Below are 19,051 nucleotides of genomic sequence, written 5' to 3' on the forward strand. Positions count from 1 at the left end.
TCTATAAAGAACACTGAAAATGATTACCATTAAAAACATCCAGCTAGTTAAAAATCAACCCGATTTTCATTTTCCTTTTTTTTTCTGGGAAAGTTAGGGTGGAGGGTGGAACAGTGCTGCAGTCCAGTACGATATAGGTATCTCCTTTGGGCATCAACGAGCTGTTGATGGCCTGTGAAACCTCAGCCTACAAGAAGAGTTCAGTCCTAGAAATCTAATAACAACATAGAGATTGTTTTACAGAAAACTAACAAACACATTAATTTGAGCTAAATGTATTTAACTCAACTGTTTTGTCTTAAAAAAATGTTTTAGAATATTCACTCTTCCGTATGGACCCATCCAAGGGAAATGCCAAGGAACTAAGTATCATTGCTGCTACTGTTGTTTTTTTTAATATGTAGTGCTGTGTTTGTACACAGTGCTTTACAGACACACAGAAAGGTGGAATTTTTATCAAAGGCAATGATAAAAGAGAGGGAAGAACAATGGTTACAAGAGTGAGAGTTATCGAGATGCTTATTTTCTAAATGATCCATACTACAGTGCAACCAATGTTTCCCCTTGCTCCTATAGTGTTAACAAAACCCATGCTAGATGAGAGATTGGCAATGCAGAAAAGCAATACATTTTCTTAATTAATCTAGTGGATAGCAGGAACCTGAGCACTAAATCCCACCCATTTGATTTCATTAAATCTACTATAAAGGTTAAGCTGCACTTTAGCATTGGCTCTAGACAACCTCACTCAGCAGAGCGAGGTCAAGGAAATCTCATTCAAGGAGGTGCAGCTTAGTAAAAGAGTATTTATGAGGAAAGGCCTGATAAACAGTTCTGTTGTGATGAGAAAGCTAGACAGTGGGGCACACCAAATAGTAAATATAGTATTTTATTTCACCTGCCGTTTTCCTGAGATGTATGCTTTGAAGAGTTTACAGAGAATTATTTGTAGAATCATAGAATTGTTTAGGTTGGAAAGGACCTTTAAGATCATCAAGTCCAACTGTTAACCTAGCACTGCCAAGTCCACCACTAAACCATGTCCCTAAGCACCACATCTACAAGACTTTTCAATACCTCCAGGGATGGGGACTCAACCACTTCCCTGGGCAGCCTGTTCCTATGCTTGACAACCCTTTCAGTGAAGAAATTTTTCCTAGTATCCAGCCTAAACTTCCCCTGGCACAACTTGAGGCCATTTCCTCTTGTCCTATCACTTGTTACTTGGCAGAAGATACCGACTGCCACCTCGCTACAACCTCCTTTCAGGTAGTTGTAGAGAGCAAGAAGGTCTCCCCTCAGCATCCTCTGCTCCAGGCTAAACAACCCCAGTTCCCCTAGCCGCTCCTCATAAGACTTGTGCTCCAGACCCTTCACCAGCTTCATTGCTCTTCTTTGGACGTGCTCCAGCACCTCAATGTCCTTCTTGTAGTGAGGGGCCCAAAAGTGAACACAGTACTCGAGGTGCAGCCTCACCAATGCCAAGTACAGGGGGATGATCACTTCCCCAGTCCTGCTGGCCACACTATTCCTGATACAAGCCAGAAGCCCCAAGCAACACTGGTGTCACTGGAAACTCAAATTTCAGCCTTGGGTCACTTGCAAACAGCGTCAGAGTCTATGTCCGAGCAGCCTGGAGCAAGCTCAGGGATCAAACAGTGCCCTGTCTAATTTGCCTATAAAAGAGGGTCAGTGGGAGCTAAAGCACTTGGCAGAGAGTTGTACGGCTTGGCAGAGGCAAGCTATACAAGCAAGACGATGACTACTGGTCATCCTCTGGCAGTGGTCGGCAGGGATCTCAAGGGGAAAGAAAAGGGTGAAGCGACCATAGCATTTTCTTTGCTCGCCACTGTGCAGCCACACCTGCCCGTGAAGGAGTTTCCTCTGCACGCCATACTCTGTCTCCACTTCAGCTGGAGGCACACTGAATCACAGTCCACTCCCCAATGTGTCCCCGGTAAAGCAAAAATACATTGTGCTTTCTATTGGTTTAGAAAGAAAAATAGTTATTCTTTTAGGTAAAAAATGGACTATATAACAAAACTGTCCCTTAGTGTTTTTCATTTTTAAGTCATGGTCTGGCTTCACACAGGAAGGGGTAAGGGGCTTGACCAGATTTCCTTCAGAGGTCCCTTCTGACCTGAATTGTTCTATGATTCTGTAAAATTATGTGTAGAGTTTCCTACCTAAGTTTCTATGACTGATTATTGCCATTGCTCCTGTGAACTGAGCCATCACACGTGTAGGTTATGTAAAACTACCCCTCGAGCTCCAGGGAACAGTCAATAGGATTCAGTCCCCATGTGTGCAGCCTGAGCTTGCAAGTTCCTTCAAGTAACCGGGATCTCACATGGCAATTGGGAAACATCCCTTTAGACACACAGGCTACAGCTTTGGTGTTACTGGCAAGCTTTTAAAAACACTGATATGCAGGCAATCCTGAGAAAAGCAGGTAAACTGCAATAATTAGGAAATTAGGTTTTCAGCTGCATTAATGCTATGTGAAAGATACCATGTGTGTTTTGTTTTCTTTCCACAGCTTAATGTCTGGGCTAGCAGCCCTGGATGCCAAGACTTCCAGCCGATTAGGTATCATAACGGTCACTTACTACCTGTGGACAACATTTGTGGCTGTGATTGTGGGAATAATTATGGTTTCCATTATCCATCCTGGTGGAGCGGCACAGAAGGAGAGCACTGAAGAGGGCGGAAAGCCCATCATGAGCTCTGCAGATGCACTGCTTGACTTAATCCGGTAACAACATTCATTCTTTTTGCTTTCTGAAGGTAACATTTTGTACATAACTGCTTGAGGAACTGTGGCCTGAGGATAAGTTCTGAACCTAAGGATGAACATTTTGTTTAAGTCAAGAAAAAGGATCAAGAAAGTTTCAGATGATTTTCAAGTTATCAGATGTTTATATTGGCTGTTCCTAGCAAAATGTAAATGAATGGCCACCGAGTGTATCAGAAGTACTAACAACACAGGGGTAGGGGTTTTTTTTACCCCCCAGAATCACATGTAGCCTGTGGAGCTCATCATAAAATCTATTATTAAGGGCAAGACAGTATTAAAATGTAATGTTAATTTAAATAAGGGCAGACAGTTGTAATAGGCAAAACCTTAAGTATAAAGCTGAAATCTACATTTTTCAGGAAATAATTCTTAAAAGTGTTCTTACAACTGCTCATAGCAACTCTCAGATGAATGACACAATTAGAAAGGCCACTGTTGTGATCTTTTTATTCCTTTTTATCACATTCTTTGTTCTGCTTTGTGGCTTTTTCTTGTTTGCTTTACTTTGTTTGGCAGAAGGGAGTGTTGTTCTTTCAGATTAGCAGTAGAGCACTGACAGCATTTTTATAGCGTTGCCTGAATATCGCTCTTTGTCTCAACATTTCAGGTGCTAGTGGGATTAGTTTCCTGACTGAACATAGTATGTGCCTCAGATTTATTTTGCTCGTGCAGAAAACCAAGTTTTGCCTTTGGTTGGTAGTTTCTCAAGCCGGTGATCTCATACCATTTTGGGCAGGGGGGTCTAGGCTCAGTGTGTATCTAAAACACGAAGAGTTCTCTTTGGAGTTTGACGTATTAAAATTAAAAATGTTGCACAGTTTGTCTTTCAAAAACCCAAATTCCTGACCCTGACAGGGCGTCAGCACACAAAGTACTTTAATTAGAGTTACTGGGACCTCAAAGCAGAAGGAACTGGGATGAAAAGCTTGTAAAAATCTTTTTTTTCTCCTCCAAGTTGCACTTAGCCAGGCCATCTGAAACCTGCATGTTTTTATCAATGTCTTACTGAGAATGGGCCAAATTATATTAGTCATGGAGTAGCAGCTGAGCGCACTGTCTTTTGTAGCTTTCCACAAAACCACCATCTTCATCTGCAATGAGAAGATGCCCACTTCATGGCATCTGTATCTCCCCAGTGACTTTGCCGTGATGTATGTGCAGTGGAATTCACGCATGTGTGTTTGTGACATAATGTTAAGTCACATTATTCCATTTCTGCACCATGAAGGACTGTAATTCCTACACCAAGAGGAAGGAACTGAGCAAGTTACTGGAGCTCTGCATCCCTTAGTACGACAGAGTAGCATAAGAAGTAAAAGGGAATTTAAGAGAACTGTATTCTTAATTATTATCTTCATAGTAGCAGTTTTTGGAAACCCTTTCTGGCATGCTGAGCCAAGACCTCAGTCTTAGACAAGTAAAGGTGTAGGGAGACATATGGTACAATGTTACATCCAAACTGGCCTTACAGCTCTCTGGAGAGGGTCTCCCTTGCCATAGGTTCCCATCCCCTTCCTCACACCAGCCCAGTTGCTTTTTGAGATCCAGAGTAAGCTAGTTCATGGAGATGAGTCAGATGAAAAGTAATTTGGGCATGCAAAATCTAAGTTCAGTTCTATAGTATTATGTTTGCATAGAACAACCGAATGTCTGTATGAATGGAACCTGAGATCTGAGTTACGATCTCATTGCTTCATCTCTGTCTGGCTAGTCCCTGTACACCACAGGTTTAGTGGTGAGATTTGGGAACACTTTATTCTGCTGAGCCTTACTGAAGCTAAAATACTATGTCCTGATCTAAACATTTGCAAATATCATCTATAATTTCTCTTCCTGCAAACATTTACCTGAGCAAATTGTAATAGTTTGCATGCTTATTTCAGGTATTCATGTTTCCAACCAGGCATGTGCTTTTGGTCTGCGAAACCTTAAAGTCTTCACTGGTTTTTGCAGATGTCAACAATGACAGGCCAACGAGCCACTCTCATTACCGAAGCTTAAAAAGAGAGAATAAAGCTCACTCTCCTTATGCTGTGCTAAGCAGCAGTTACAGCTGCAATCTTTCTACCCCGAGTGCACAAACTGATGATTTTTATTCCTCCACTACAGAAATAACCACATTTACTAAATAAATAAATAAGAATAACACAACTGTGGGGAATGGGCTTTCAGCCTAGGCAAACACTATGGGTGAAATCCTGGCTCTGCTGAAGTCAGTTGCAGAACTCCTAAATATCTATGTGGAAGTCTGGATTAAATGTAATGATGTATCTGCTGGTTTGAGCTAGAAAAGCTGATCCTTTAGCTCAATGATAAATCACTTCCATTCACAGCTGGAGACCATCTTTTTCGGCCCAGATTGGCTTATCTTCTCAATTCATTAATTTCCTCCCAATTTATCAACTGCATATGTGCACAGAAGTTTACACAGGAAACATCTGGTATTCTGCAAATGAAGAATGCTAAATGTACAAGTGGAGAGATGATATATGTGACATAATTGTGGGGTTTATTTTAAAAGCATGAATCTTGGCACGGTGATACACGTATTCACCTTCACTGGTTTCAGATTTGAAGCCACTTTGAAATGATGAAATACATTATTATTTCTTGTGATGTTATATATGACATTGTCAGGTCTGGAATTTTTGGCAGGGAGGATGTTGCTAGAAATTGGATTTATTGAATTTTGGGGTGAGGATTTTGCTTTTAGAAGTGGTTTTAATCAGAAATTAAAGAATGTACTGACTTAGCAATAAATGAAATCAAGAACTACTGCAGAACCTCACGATCATCCTAACCTGCAACATTAATCAATAATCACATTATTATTTTGCATTATTTTGCAGATGGTGCTTCCCCTGTATATTTGTCTGTTATGTAAAAAAAACAGCAATAAAACCTCCAGTGTATATGAATTTCATACATACTGGATTTCATGCGTCAAAAATTGTATCCACAAGTCAACCATTTTTTTGCCATGCTAAACAGCAGTACTTGAAAGACTTCCTTTCTAAAGGGAACCCCAAGAGACTGGGGACAAGATCTGTGGATGTGAATCTGCCCCTACTGATTTCCTCCTAGATTCAGTCTGGACAGAGAGGCCACTGAATGCAGCATAATAGAAGTGTTTTCAACATTCAATTAGTCTTTATACCTAAAATCTTTAGTGCTGCTTTGGCCTTAAATGTCTGAATTTTTGCCTTAATCTGATCCAGCTTTGAACGAAATACATCTTCTGCTGTCTGCGGAAGATATCCATCTAACTTGGTAGTTCACCTTCATACCTGTGCAGGAATCTCCCCTTCCATAACTTGCCCCTCTCTATCGGCAGTGTGCCAGGATCTGGGCTAAGGACAAGTAATTCAGAAGGCAGCTGTGAGTCTGAAGCTGTGCAGGAGATGCTGTTCTGAAGATGCTTCTTTCTTTAGCTGCCATTTTATTACTACATTGAGACAGATGTACAAATCTGCCTTAATTATATTCAAGGTTTCTGGTGCAAGCACTGCAAGGCTCATGAAAGTATATTTTTCTTCCATATTTAAAACTATAAATCCTCAGGCTAAGGATCATCTTGTTCTCCTTAATGCACCAAGGTACCTGGTGCTTTATGAATTTTAATGGATTTATTCTCATGATGTGCAATACTTCTGTGAGGTAGGCAAGGACCATTTTCCTTTCTTACAGCTAGAGAACCAAGACATATGGAAAAGAAATTACCTCACTGAGGATTGTTCAGCAAAAACTATGGTGCCAAAGGAAATATTCCCAGCTCGTACGAGACCTAGTAGGAGTCTTGTTCTAGGAATGTGGCTTTTGGGGCACCTCAATGGAAGTAATAGCAATGAATCAACACACATCTTTACGTTCTTTTTCCTATGTGAATTATCAAAATTAACTCTGTACTATGTCCCCAAAAATAAGAGAGTGAACTTTTAGTAGCCTTTTGTGAGCTAAGAAATGAAGAAAGGCAAGATATCAATTTTTTAAAATAATTCAGACTTTGAGTGTTGTATTCAAAAGGACAAAAAGGGACATAATTACAGGAATAGCATTCAATTTAAAATATTAGGTTCATTTAATTCTATAATGTATATTCACCTGATGAGCAGAATAGAAAATGCCTGTGATTTGGGGATGAAAACATTTGTAAAACAAGATATATGACTCAGGACCATGCTGTTTATATTAGCAGTTAATATTTCTACCACATTCTGTTGCCATTATCAAAATACCTTTGATTTAAAAGGGTAAATCTTGTTGGAACTTAAATCACGCTACTTGCATTTGTCACCAAGGGAAACAAAATTTGGCTGATGAAATAAAAACAAACAAACAAACACCATAAACATTCACGTGAAGAAACAAATCCCATCCAAACTGGGGGTTCACCTTCCTGTTTTATATAAGGCTGACTACATGTGCAAATCTGGGCACCAGCAAGTGCAGGGTTCACATATATTTTTCATCTTTTTCAAGTCTAACCAGACAACACAATATCGCAAGCTTATTCAGTTCAAAAGCTCCAGATAAAACAATTCAGTGAATACAGTCAGAATCAAATCATGCCTTAACCCATGACACACAAATTTGTACATTTCTGAAGTTTACTGGAAGGCTAAGTCAGAGCATTTTACCACTGAATATTCAGGATTGCATCCAATTTAATAGCAGGTACCAGGAAACTCAGTCTGGATTAACCAAGAGAGGGGTTTGTTTTTATACCATTAATAGTTAGAAGAGGATATAAACATTGTAGAGGATTTATGATTTTGTGGGAATCCTGAGCACTTTTAAAAATCATTTCCTTTCCCTCTTTTCAAGCTAAGGGCTATATTCTATTTTATAGAAATCGTGTTTCTTGAAAATAGGGCAGGAGAAACCCAGTATCTGCTGTAGTTTGGAAAAAGTCCAGGCTGTGAAGAACCAGAAATCATGCTTAAAAAAGTTTACAGCTGAAGACTGAATTGTATATACACTCAATAAGATATTTAATAGTGCATTAAATGATCCAGGGCTTAAACTATGAAAGAACTTTTTTTAATAACTTTGCCCTACATTAATGTATCTTTTGCCAAAAGCCACTGTGTACTATGATAGAAATATTTATCTGTCCCCTATGGCAAACTACCATTTTTTACTCATTTCAGATTGCCAGTTTTCTTTTATCTCACAAAACCAGCCTGGTGCCAGCACTGTTCTGCACTGTATGTGACCAGATGTTCACTTCTGGTTAATTTTTAAGCAGTTCAAGCTGCACAGAAGCCCGAACCTCAAGTATTTACAAAGGAGACTGAAGACCCTAAGTGTGTGGTTCCTATTTGGCACAAAAGGAAACCAACAAGGATAGAAGATAATTCCATGATGAAAACAACACTGAGGAGATGGACTACAAAGCAGTTTCTGCTCTCTGGTCAGGAGGCCTTAGTCACAGAGGGGGAGGTGCATGGGGGCCAGGAGTTAAAACTGCATTAGGAAAGTGTCAGCCCTAAAGGGAAATAAATCGTCCATCCTCCTGACATTTGGCCTGGACATTTTCCAATGTAAATGTAAACTTTTTACGAAAATAACTTTGCCTTGCTGGAACCATAGTGGGAATGCGTTGGGCCTGTCATGTTGCCTTTGATATGATTCAGCCTTTTCAAGATTCCTCAAGATGTGATGTACTTGTGCTTCCACTCCAAATAATGATTTTCTCAGAAAACTATAGCCCTGTTGGGGCTGTGTGAGGACCTTTTCTTTCAGAAGAAGCAGGGTAAGGAGGTTCACCCTCCAGATCCCTTACTGGAACTGAAAGGCCATGCAACAGTGTCACCCTCAGGACAGATAAAAAGTCCACGTGTTTGGCAAAATGATTCCACAATATGAGTTCTGCTCTGATCTGCAAAAAAGACAAGCAAGACAAAATGGCTTAGACCCGATTAGTGATTTTTGCATTCTATTAGTATCTTTTATCACAATAATGAGGATTTGAATGCCTCATTAATTCTGCAAAAGCTGCCTTTGGTCCTTTTAGCAGGAGGTAGTAAGATTGATACTGAGAAATGAGATGAGGCACTGGAGGTGACTACTGATGTGCAAGATGCATCCTCCCATGGGCCCTGAGACAGGTCATTTGTTCAGTCTTGCTATATTAAATTTTGCTCTTGATTTCAGGAGTGCAAACCCTAATGGAGCCCACTGACACCAGGAGAAAGGGATTGCAGATGTATACCCATATGACTAAGGACAGGATTTGTGGTTCTTGTGGTACAGTAACAGTAGGCAGGAGTCTACACAGCTGATGATGAAATCATACAGACAGCAAAAACAAATGAATTTTTGAGATTAAGATAATGTCACTGAGAAGGACCTCAGCCTATAATAAATAGGAGCCACAATGCTGTTCATTCTTGTGCACAGCTGTAAAACGGGAAACTACAGCTGTCATGTCAAGCTACTCAGACTCCATTTTTACTCTCTCTGTACTCTTGCTGTATAGAGTGCCAGGGTAAGATCTCAAACACTGAAGTATTAGAATACTGTCAAATACCCAGTCTTAAAACAGTGTTCTTGCAAGCTCAGCTATGCTAGTTCAAACTTGAGAGCAGACTGTCCAAAGCTGTTTTAGGCCCAGTGCAAATATAGGCCAATAAAATATTACGAGGACGTGTATGTAGCAAAAACCCAGTCTGGTGGCTTCGATTCCACAGCGTGGGAGACTGCAGCCAAAGACTGTCTGGTGTGGCAGGGATTAGGTACTGATAACATCAGAGTCTGAGAGCAAAACCAGATTGCTGCTGCAGAGCACAGAGTGCCCCGGAGGGAATGGGTGTTCTGAGTCGAGGAAACAACATCTGCTGTACCTGTGGCTGCTCTTACGCTAGAGCAGCTGGCCTAATTTCTTATTAAAAAGATCTGCAAAAGCTGAATGCTTTGAGTTAACAGATGTTGTAGTCAAGACTTAGAATGAGTATTTCAGATATTCAGTAGTATAACTGCAGCCAGAATTTTGCCTGTTATTTCTAATACAAGTTATCTAGCAGCTATCAAACTGGCTATCCCAGTAGCTGTAGGCTCATGTTCTGTGGACAATTCGGCTAAAGGCATGGGAAGTAAAACAGTTTAACAGTGCTGGTATTATTTGTATCACTACTGTAGTTCTCGGAGTCAGCAGCCTTCTGAAGAGAGCAAGAGGGCTCCCACGTCCTGTGGGCAGTGCCAAGGCATGGCCTGAGCTGAAAAATGGCTTCCTAGCACAATTCAGCTTCCTAAAGCAGTGGAGTACTAGGGGAGCAAAAACAAGTGAATAGTGTTGATTGGTACGTTAATTGCTGGGAGACAATGGAGAAGGAAAGAGGACCTCCCACTTCTGGTAGTGGTAAGGTGCTAAGGAGTCCTACGTGTAGTAGGAAGCTGCACCGTCGGAGTTGCTCCTTAGACCAGGTGTTGTCTATACTTGATACGAGTCTTCAGGATTTTCTTCAAATTCCATGGCTATCAAACTGCAGAACACATGTTGCCTTAGTCATATATACACATTTCTAACTCAGTACATCCTTATGTCTGAATCCTCTTATCCCATACAGAATTAGGGAAGGACTCCAAAATTTGCTAGTAGAATGAACCAGCCTGTGCATCACAGCAGGACGTAGTCAAAGAAGGTGTTTAGTCAGTCACTGTGTGTATATGCTGCTATCACAGCAAATGCAAGCCAGGCATGCTGTGACAGCTGTGGCTCAATAGCTCACAGTCTGTACAAGGTTCACTGAGCTGATATTGAAGTTTCATGCACATTCACTCTTTTAGCCTGTGTTGAACGCTCCTGCTCTGTCTGGCAGAATTCCTGAAGCAGAAGACGCTCTGGGAAATGTTCTTCCTGAGGGCAGACAGTATTTAGCTCTTAATTTTTTATGTAACCAGAAACCATATGTCTCAGTTTTTGTTTTACAGTCATATCCTTGTCTTAGACCTAAATTTATCTATGTTCCACACCAGCCTCAATCGCTGTATTTAATTCCCTATTATTATGTGAAATTATTTTTGCCAGGAATGCTGGGTTGTGCCACTGAGGTTAGAGACAATGTTGCTTGTACTAGAGAAATGAATCCCAGATCACTTTAAGTTTCCCGCACTATTATTTTGTGTCCTGAATCTGGTAAGCAATCTGAAAGTAATGATGGAAATTTAGAAGTATTTTATCTACTTAGCTCTCTTAATTGAATAAACACAACAGCATTTATGGGTGGTGACAGCAATGAGTAGCTCAGCTTGAATTATTACTTTGTAAGTACTGACAGTGTCTTTAATTCAATACATGTCAGTGATAAACACAGTGCCTGTTCTGAGTAGAGAGACAGCCTCACTTTATGATCCTGATATCAGATCCACGTGGGTAGATATGTATCTTGTCCAGAATTTCAGTAAAGCTAGTAGAGATCTGGAGGGGCCAATCTGATTGCAGGCTGGATGCCTGGAAGATAGGTGGGCATCACAAGCAGAGATCAACAGGCTGCAACACCGTGCCATTAATTTTGTAATATGTTTGGGCAAATGCAAGTGTCTGGATTTTGTGCTAGACTGAAGCTCCCACCCCAGCTAGCATTCCCCAATGTTCAAGTTTGGTGGGACAGAGACCCACAGGAGGGTTGCCCCAAGGCAGCCAGGCTGGCTGGCAGTGGTGAGGATCCCAACAGCCCTCTTCATACCAGTTCCATGGTGAAAAGTCAGATCCCCCACTCCCAATGGAAACATTCCCAGGAGATGCCTGCCAAACATCCAGCTCATGGCTGGAAATATCAACATGCAGCAAAATATACCCCTAAAGTGAGAATTTCTCAAGTGTTTCTGAAGAGGCCTGACTAAACGAACAAACACTCCCAGTCATCTCCCAGATCTAGGTGACAGTTTGATACTTTCTTCTCATTATTTGTTTTTAGTCCATTAGAGTTCTTGTCCACAAATTGCTCTCTTGAATGTTTTTCATTAACAAAACTAAATTTTGGCTAATACTGGATTTTTTCAATCCAAGTAAACCAGCTTAAAATAAAAAATAAGCTGAAGCTCTGGCAAACACATTCAGGTCAGCCCTTCACTAGATAAATTGTGTAACTTTTGTAAGGCTAGTCTCAAAGACTGGATCACAGTGCATAATATATTAAAAAATATTGGGAGTATTCCAGCATCCAGTATTAAGTGGGTAGTTGTAATTCCTGCAGGATAAAGAATGATAAAGAAACAAAATGCTTTAATCCTCCACAAATTTGTCTAACATTTAATCTAGCTACTAACCATATGATACTTCCTTTCTCGAGCAGTCTTAATGTGTTCTTAATTCTGCTAATTAGGACTATAAAACTATGTGAGAAAGTGGAAATCATCAGCAATTAAATTCATATTTCTTTGTAAAGCTATGGCTCATATGTGACATTCATATGCAGAGCTGTGCAGGAATCCTCAGTGTGGATCTGTGCTTTCGGAATAATTCACATTCACTCAGCAGGTCAGAGCGCAATCATCACACTAATACTGTGCACTCCTGTAGCACCTTTCATCTGATTATCTCAAATCACGAAACAAAGACAATTTAATATTAATGAAGCCTTTAACAATCTGGAAGCAGAATTCCCTTATGAGGCATAATAAGGCAGTAACCACCTTTTCTCTCTGGTGCTTCCCCCTCCTATAAACATCCTCTCCATCTTTCCCAGGTCCAGCTCCATCCAGCTGTTCTTCAGTTAGTCCCCTGTGTCAGCCAAGCCCCCAGGGCTCAGGCAGAAGGTTATGTCTGCATCTGAGAGGAAAGAGATGCACAGCTGGCTGGTGTCTGTGTCTTGCTTTGGCTACAGATTCGTCATTTGAATCAGAGAATCGTCAGCTTTATGGATCATTTGCAGAGATCACTACACAGTGTCTTAAGTGTCTTAAGCTAAATAATTCCAATTAAATGAAAATATGTACAAAGGGACCGTGTTAATTTAACTAAACCTTGCTAATTTATGATAACTTCCTTATACGGCCAAAGGTGCTGTCCTCTGCTATCACGTCCCCATAGTGCACAGCCATCATCATACTGGGGGCTCTTAAGCAGGACTGGTAAAATGGAAGGAGATGTTGCGGTGTACAGCACAGCTAGTGTATGCTGTTATCCCGCAGGAATGCCAGGTAGCACATCAGGCTGCAAGGGGTAGGTAAACTGGACTGCCTCGCCTGCACTGAGGCGAGGAAAGGCCAGAACAGTTAAAGAAGAGTAACTAAAGTGCTGCACATCAACCTCGTATCTTGCTTCATAGTAACTTGTCCGTGGAACTCTAGTTTGCCCTAAAGCAACAGCCTTACGAAAAAGACCAATGATGCATTTATGTGGCTTGTCCGTTCTCACACAGCAAGCCAACAAAGCCCCCTCATTTTCAATCTTCTGTTTCAATCATTAGACAGTACTACTACCACCCTTTAATTAAAATTCTTCTCCCTCTGCTTTACCCTGAAAAAGATAATTATCTCTTTGTAGCAATTGCTCTCAATTCCTGATGCTACTGAAACAGATTTTACCTCATAATTTTAAGTGCGACCATAATGTCACATTATGATCACTTAAAATAGCAATAGAATTGTTTTTTCTAAGCCAGTGCTGCACAGCAATGCTTTTGCTCTGACTCTATTAGCAGCAGGCATATGCTGCTGCTGCAAAGAGGAAAGCAGGTCGGGAAAACATCTCAGTTCAGTATGCATTTAACTGATCATATATATATAGCAAATCTCTTTGGAATGGGAATGGGCTTTTCACATACACTTAGGTGTTGTCCTGTCTTGGAGCTTGAGCAGGACTTTGAATAAAAAGTCTTTTGGTTAGAGAATTCAGGAGTTTCTCCTTGCATAAATATACGTATATGAAAGCATGTAATTGGGTCATAGGTTGTCACCATCTTCTGCTCTAGGTTCAGAAGCTTTGAGCTGAAAATAAATCAGTTCTGAAAATGATCCTATTAGAATCATCACACAAATCTTGATTCCCAAATGCTGCATGGAAATATATGACTTTTTAGCTTTTTTGCCCAACTATACTATGATTCCTCTTTGAAGCCTGTAGAGGGTGTGCTCTCCATTTCAAATTAGGATTGAATGTCTTTCTGCAAAGTAGTAATCTGCTCAAACTGAAGTTATAAATTAGCACTAGATATTATCGGGTGAGATGTTATGGACTGAGATACACAGAAGGTCAGAAAAGATGACAAGAAGAGTCCGTTTTGCAATTAAGAATCTATTGGTCTCGCTGCACATCTCAGTGTACGGCCATTGTCTTCCTCTGTAGCTCAGCTGTGTGCAAAGATGAAGCTGCTGGCCTCACTTCAGACTCTTGTTCTGAAGTCTCAAAACCATATTAAAATAAAATTTAGCAGAGACTGTACAGCTCTAATCTCAATTCTTTTAATCAGGAATGAGATCCTCTTTTTGAAAAGAAAACTGTTCTTGACCAAACCACTGCAAAGTCTACATCACTTGTAATTTTAGTGATGAAAGTGTATCAGGAGGTACTACAGTTTATGAGTCATATCACAAGAGTACTTAGAAGTCCCAAAGTAGATTACAGCACCCAAGAGTCTCAGGAATACACCGCTGAACACTGACTCTGTCTTGAACAGCTCATTATATAAGTAGGGAAGACAAAATATGCAATAAAGGAATATTCTTCTTCCCAGTTAGCAGATGGGGAAGGGAATGACAGCAATTATGTTGCCCCAGTTACAACATGGAGACTGTGGCAGAGCCAGAAACTGAAACTAGAGCTCCTGGGTCTCACTCCAGGTATTTAGAAGCAAGTCCCAAAACTTTAATTGTGAGGAACTGTCTCTCTGTTGAGCCTTGCTCAGTCAGGTACAGCTGCATGGCATGAGTGGAAAAGAGTGGCAGTTTTCTGCACCCATCCAGCCTTTGCTCTCTAGGAGGGTAAATAACTAATTTATCGTGGGAGACCCAAGACACAGTAAACAGAAGTTGTTTTCAGTTCCATAGAAATTATTCTTTTATTTGTTCATTTTTAGGAACATGTTTCCAGCCAATCTTGTTGAGGCCACATTCAAGCAGGTAAGTGGCTATATTCCTTTTGAATAGATGAAAGAGATGAGACAGCATCACATAAAACATGTGTCTTCATAAAACAGAATCCAGATATAGACATTGCATATTACTTCAGATACTGTTAGCGCCTTCAGCATTTAGGAATTAAGAGAGTCCCTTTCCATTAGCTTCAGCAGCCTTGGTATCTGAAGGCAAAACAAACAAGCATAAAATGCACAGCGTGACTAGAGAATAGACATGCACACCTATGTCAGCCGCACCTCCACATGAGGCTAGATCTTTGAGGACCTTGAGAAAGGTGCTGTAGGAAAGCAGAACAATTTATGCCAGTATGCCTAGAGCATGGTTTCTCTTATCATGGGACTGTGGTCACAGAGTAGCTGGAATCTCTTTAAGAGCACACAGTAACACCCCGCAAAGGAAGAACAGGATACCATGTCCAATTAAAGCAACAAAATAATGTATTTGGGAAGCATCTAATTACTCAGATTGGAATTTGGCCAGAAAACCTCATCTAAAAGTTCTGAGTGAGCAAGAGGCATGGCTACGTTTATTTCACCCTGGGGGAATATTTCATGGGAACATTACCTCTGGTGAGACAAAGAGAAGGGCACTGAGAACCTCTAGGGAGTCATTCCCAATTATGTCTTATAGGAAAGTAGCTTTATCAGGAGACAATGTGTTTGCTGCACAAGGGTCTGATTATAGGAAACTCTGATTTTGTTATGCTTTTCCAAAAATTCAACTGTTTTTACAGATTGTAGCAGCATAGGGACAGGAGCTGTCATTCTTCTTTTCATGCTTGTCCCTTTAACATGCAGCCTTGTTGAAGCAGAGCACTTAGGAGGTCTCATTAAACTATTAATTCCTGCTGGGATATTATAATAAAAACTATTTTGTTTTCTTTCAGTATCGCACCAAGAGTATTCCCATCATCAAATCTAATAAAGCATCATCTGAAAGCACCACTCGTCGCATTATAATATATGGAGTCCAGGATGAGAATGGATCCAATGTCCAGAATTTTGCCTTGGATATCACTCCCCCTCCTGAAGTGATTTACAAGTCAGAACCCGGCACTAGTGACGGCATGAATGTGCTAGGGATTGTGATATTCTCTGCCACAATGGGTAGGTTTCAGACATGTTTGGTTTGTAATAATCCAAGTATCCATTTAAGAGAAAAAGATAGGGGTTGGGTTGCTTCGTTTCTTGATTCACCTTTTTTAGCTGCTTCTATCTAAACTTTGTGGGGGAAAAGGCAAGACTGTTACAGAGCTGTTCTCCCAACCTTTCAAAGATAAATATTCAAAATCCTTGATGACTTTTGTTCCATGCAGTTCTGTTTCCTGTGCATGCACTTACATTCTTTTTGTTTTATTTTTTTCTGGATTATTTTGAGCTTTTGTTGATGAACGATTTTTTCCTGACTCTAAGAAACACTAATACAGTGTGCTCAGAGGAAGTAGGAATTACTATACTGGGTCAGACCCATAGCCCCTCTGCCAATATTCTGTTTCACTCTCCGGACAGCAACAAAAATCCCAGACAAAGTTTCGAGAAATTCTGAAATAAGCAAGTCTGTAGCAGACTTTCTTTCCAAAGCCCAAGAAGTTAGTACACTTCTAATGCCCAGAGCTCTAGGTGTTGTATTACAGGAATAAAGAACTTCCCTCTCTGCTCTTGGTGCAGGGGGCATCAGGCGGAGACACCCTCCGCTCTCATGGCTGGACGTTTCACCTCTGGAGCTGGCAGTCCAGGCAAAACCTGCTCCCAGACCAACTCCTTGGCTAAAGTTCCCCTCACCAGGCAGAAAATTACTTTAGCCCTGGAACCTGCCCTGTCTGTTGTTTTTACCCATTCTTAATCATGTTTTACCACATGGTTAGTGTAGAGTATAACTGTCACTGTAAGAACCCAACTCAGATAATGAGCTTCAGTGATATCTTGATTAAGTGAGCTACAAAGGTATGTTGTTTTATCAGTTTTAAATCCGTGGATCTTCTTTTTGATTGAAACGTCTTGATTTTATTTTTGCCATCCTGCAATGATGATAGTTATATATCATCTAGTAGCTTATCACAGTGGACTCTAAGAGCTTCTGTCTGGCTAATTCATTCAGTTTAACATGCTGGAGGAACTCATTGGTGCCATGTGTGTTATATTATGTTTGTGGATTGGAAGAGGGAATTTAAACAAACATGCCCTAGTTAATCATAAAGTTCTGATGATTTTTACAAGAAAATGCTCATCAGATTTTCCTTATCTAAATTTATTCTTGGAAGTTAATCTGATCAGCAGAGGTAGTTCTACAGAACATTTCTGACTGCATTTATTATATTATGGTTCATACCAGCACAAGGGGTCAAAAAATCAAGCCTGGAATTAGCAGATTTGTCTCTCTTTTTTAGTTTCTCCAGTGGGTGGTATTCCATATGCAACACTGCTGGAAGCTGGCTGTCCCCCAGTTTGTAGTATTTTATAGTCAATTCCCAAAGTACAATGTCACAGCAAACACTATTCCAGTCAAAAAGTATTGGATATGAATTAATTAATTACATGTGCTTATTAGGATCAAGGGCAATTTTATACTTCTGAGCACAGAAGATCATTCATTGTCTTCCCAGAACTGAATGTATTACTTTTACCATGCCCCTCAGTCTTGCTGGCCTGGGGCTCAAGAGATGGAAGCTGAGAGCTGGTTTCCTCCTGGCTGATGTACAGAAAATGTACTGCCAGTACTGCCACGTACAGCATAGTCCCGGCTGCTGGGTCGCCTCTGACTCTATCAGCCACAAACAAACCTGAGACACTAAACCCTCAAAACTTGTCATCTACCAGTGACTATTTCAGACTGTCATTTTGAATAAAGGATGCAGCAAAGCATTTATCACTGTCTTCAGCTTTCTGCACCCCCCAAAAAATGGAAGCAATGAAACAGGAGACATGTGGCTTGAATCTCTATGAAAGAAGAGCATCCTTCCCAAGTTTTTATTTATTGCAAAAGAACGTATACAGGCCTTGGTGCTTGGTAACAGTTTTGCTCACTTTGGCTGAGTCTTATGTGCACAAAGGTCTTTTTACACCACTTTGGCATAGAAAAATGACATTAGGGTGGGTATGAGTTCTTATTACCGCCTTGATGCTGGGCTCAGCTGTGCTTAGCTATACTACCTCTTCTCACACAGTGTGCAGGAACTTCTGTTAGAAATTATGACAAGTGGCTAAGAGTTGAGACATCTGATCACTTTTTCTTGGAGGAGCATACATTATTTATTCACTACAAGGAAAATGTTTGCACTGCAATGGAACTTGGTACATCGGGGCTGCAGACAGGAAGCCCCAGTCCTGCCTGCTCCCCTGTCTGTCCCCACCAGTAGCCACATGCTTAGGTAGGACGGTGTTTTAAAGAGCAAATTTCAGTTATTCCTGTAAAATAAAAGAGAAAGCGTTCCTTCTTAGTTGCATTATACAGAATTAGAAGTTAGGACTCTTGTAAAACTGCCACTAACCAGTCTACAAAAGCTGAACTGTATTTAATGTCCTGTTACCAAAGAAGAGCAACATGCTTAATAAAAGAGTGTTGTTTTCCGACCTAAAAGTTACAGCTTAGATGAATATTAACAGGCTTATAAACCCACATCTTGAATGCACTGTTATTGTGAAATCCCTGGATAAAACAGCTGAGAGCCTCCCTCCCTGCCTCAGGAGGGAATTGCCCTGGAAGCGGTGCTGCCTGGGACCTGGCTCGCAAGTGCAGACGTGGGCTCTGAGGGACAGAGCCCGGGCTCCTGCCCAAAGCAAGGACACTGCATATCCACAGCCAGTGGCAGCATGCACCCCACTCATAGCCCCCTGCTTCCTCATGAAACTCCCTTCAAAAGCAGTCTCACTTGGTGCAGCTAGCTTTTGAAGTGCTTCCTTGAGCACTTAACTCGATCACTTATAATCCTTTCAGGGAGTGATGGCAGAAAATTAGTAAAATGGGGAAATTATATCTATTTATATGCATTATTGGAAACTAACGCTGTCTGGAGAATATATGGTTAGATGACACATCTCAGAGCTGTATTCTTTTCCTTTCTGAGCGCTGGGTGCACATAAATGGGTTTTCTTTGCTTTCTTCTTTACTGGTTAGTCTGTATAGCAATTTGGCTTTTCTTCACATAAACTTGCATTTCCTTATCTCCCCCAAGTT

At 40.7% G+C, this 19,051-nt stretch overlaps 1 protein-coding gene across 1 annotated transcript in view; it reads left to right on the plus strand.

The window, feature by feature from the left end:
- SLC1A7 (solute carrier family 1 member 7) overlaps positions 1 to 19,051 on the plus strand; it is a gene marked incomplete at its 5' end in the record, with an annotated part of 56,469 nt that overhangs the window by 15,330 nt on the left and 22,088 nt on the right. Inside the window, 3 exons of the mRNA XM_082314571.1 lie at positions 2,540 to 2,755; positions 14,818 to 14,860; positions 15,765 to 15,984. Of these exons, the coding sequence (XP_082170697.1) occupies positions 2,540 to 2,755; positions 14,818 to 14,860; positions 15,765 to 15,984 (479 nt within the window). The remainder of the gene's footprint in view (positions 1 to 2,539; positions 2,756 to 14,817; positions 14,861 to 15,764; positions 15,985 to 19,051) is intronic.

The sequence above is a fragment of the Platalea leucorodia genome (genome assembly GCF_965183815.1).
Source record: "Platalea leucorodia genome assembly, chromosome: 5".
Classification (NCBI taxonomy): domain Eukaryota; kingdom Metazoa; phylum Chordata; class Aves; order Pelecaniformes; family Threskiornithidae; genus Platalea; species Platalea leucorodia.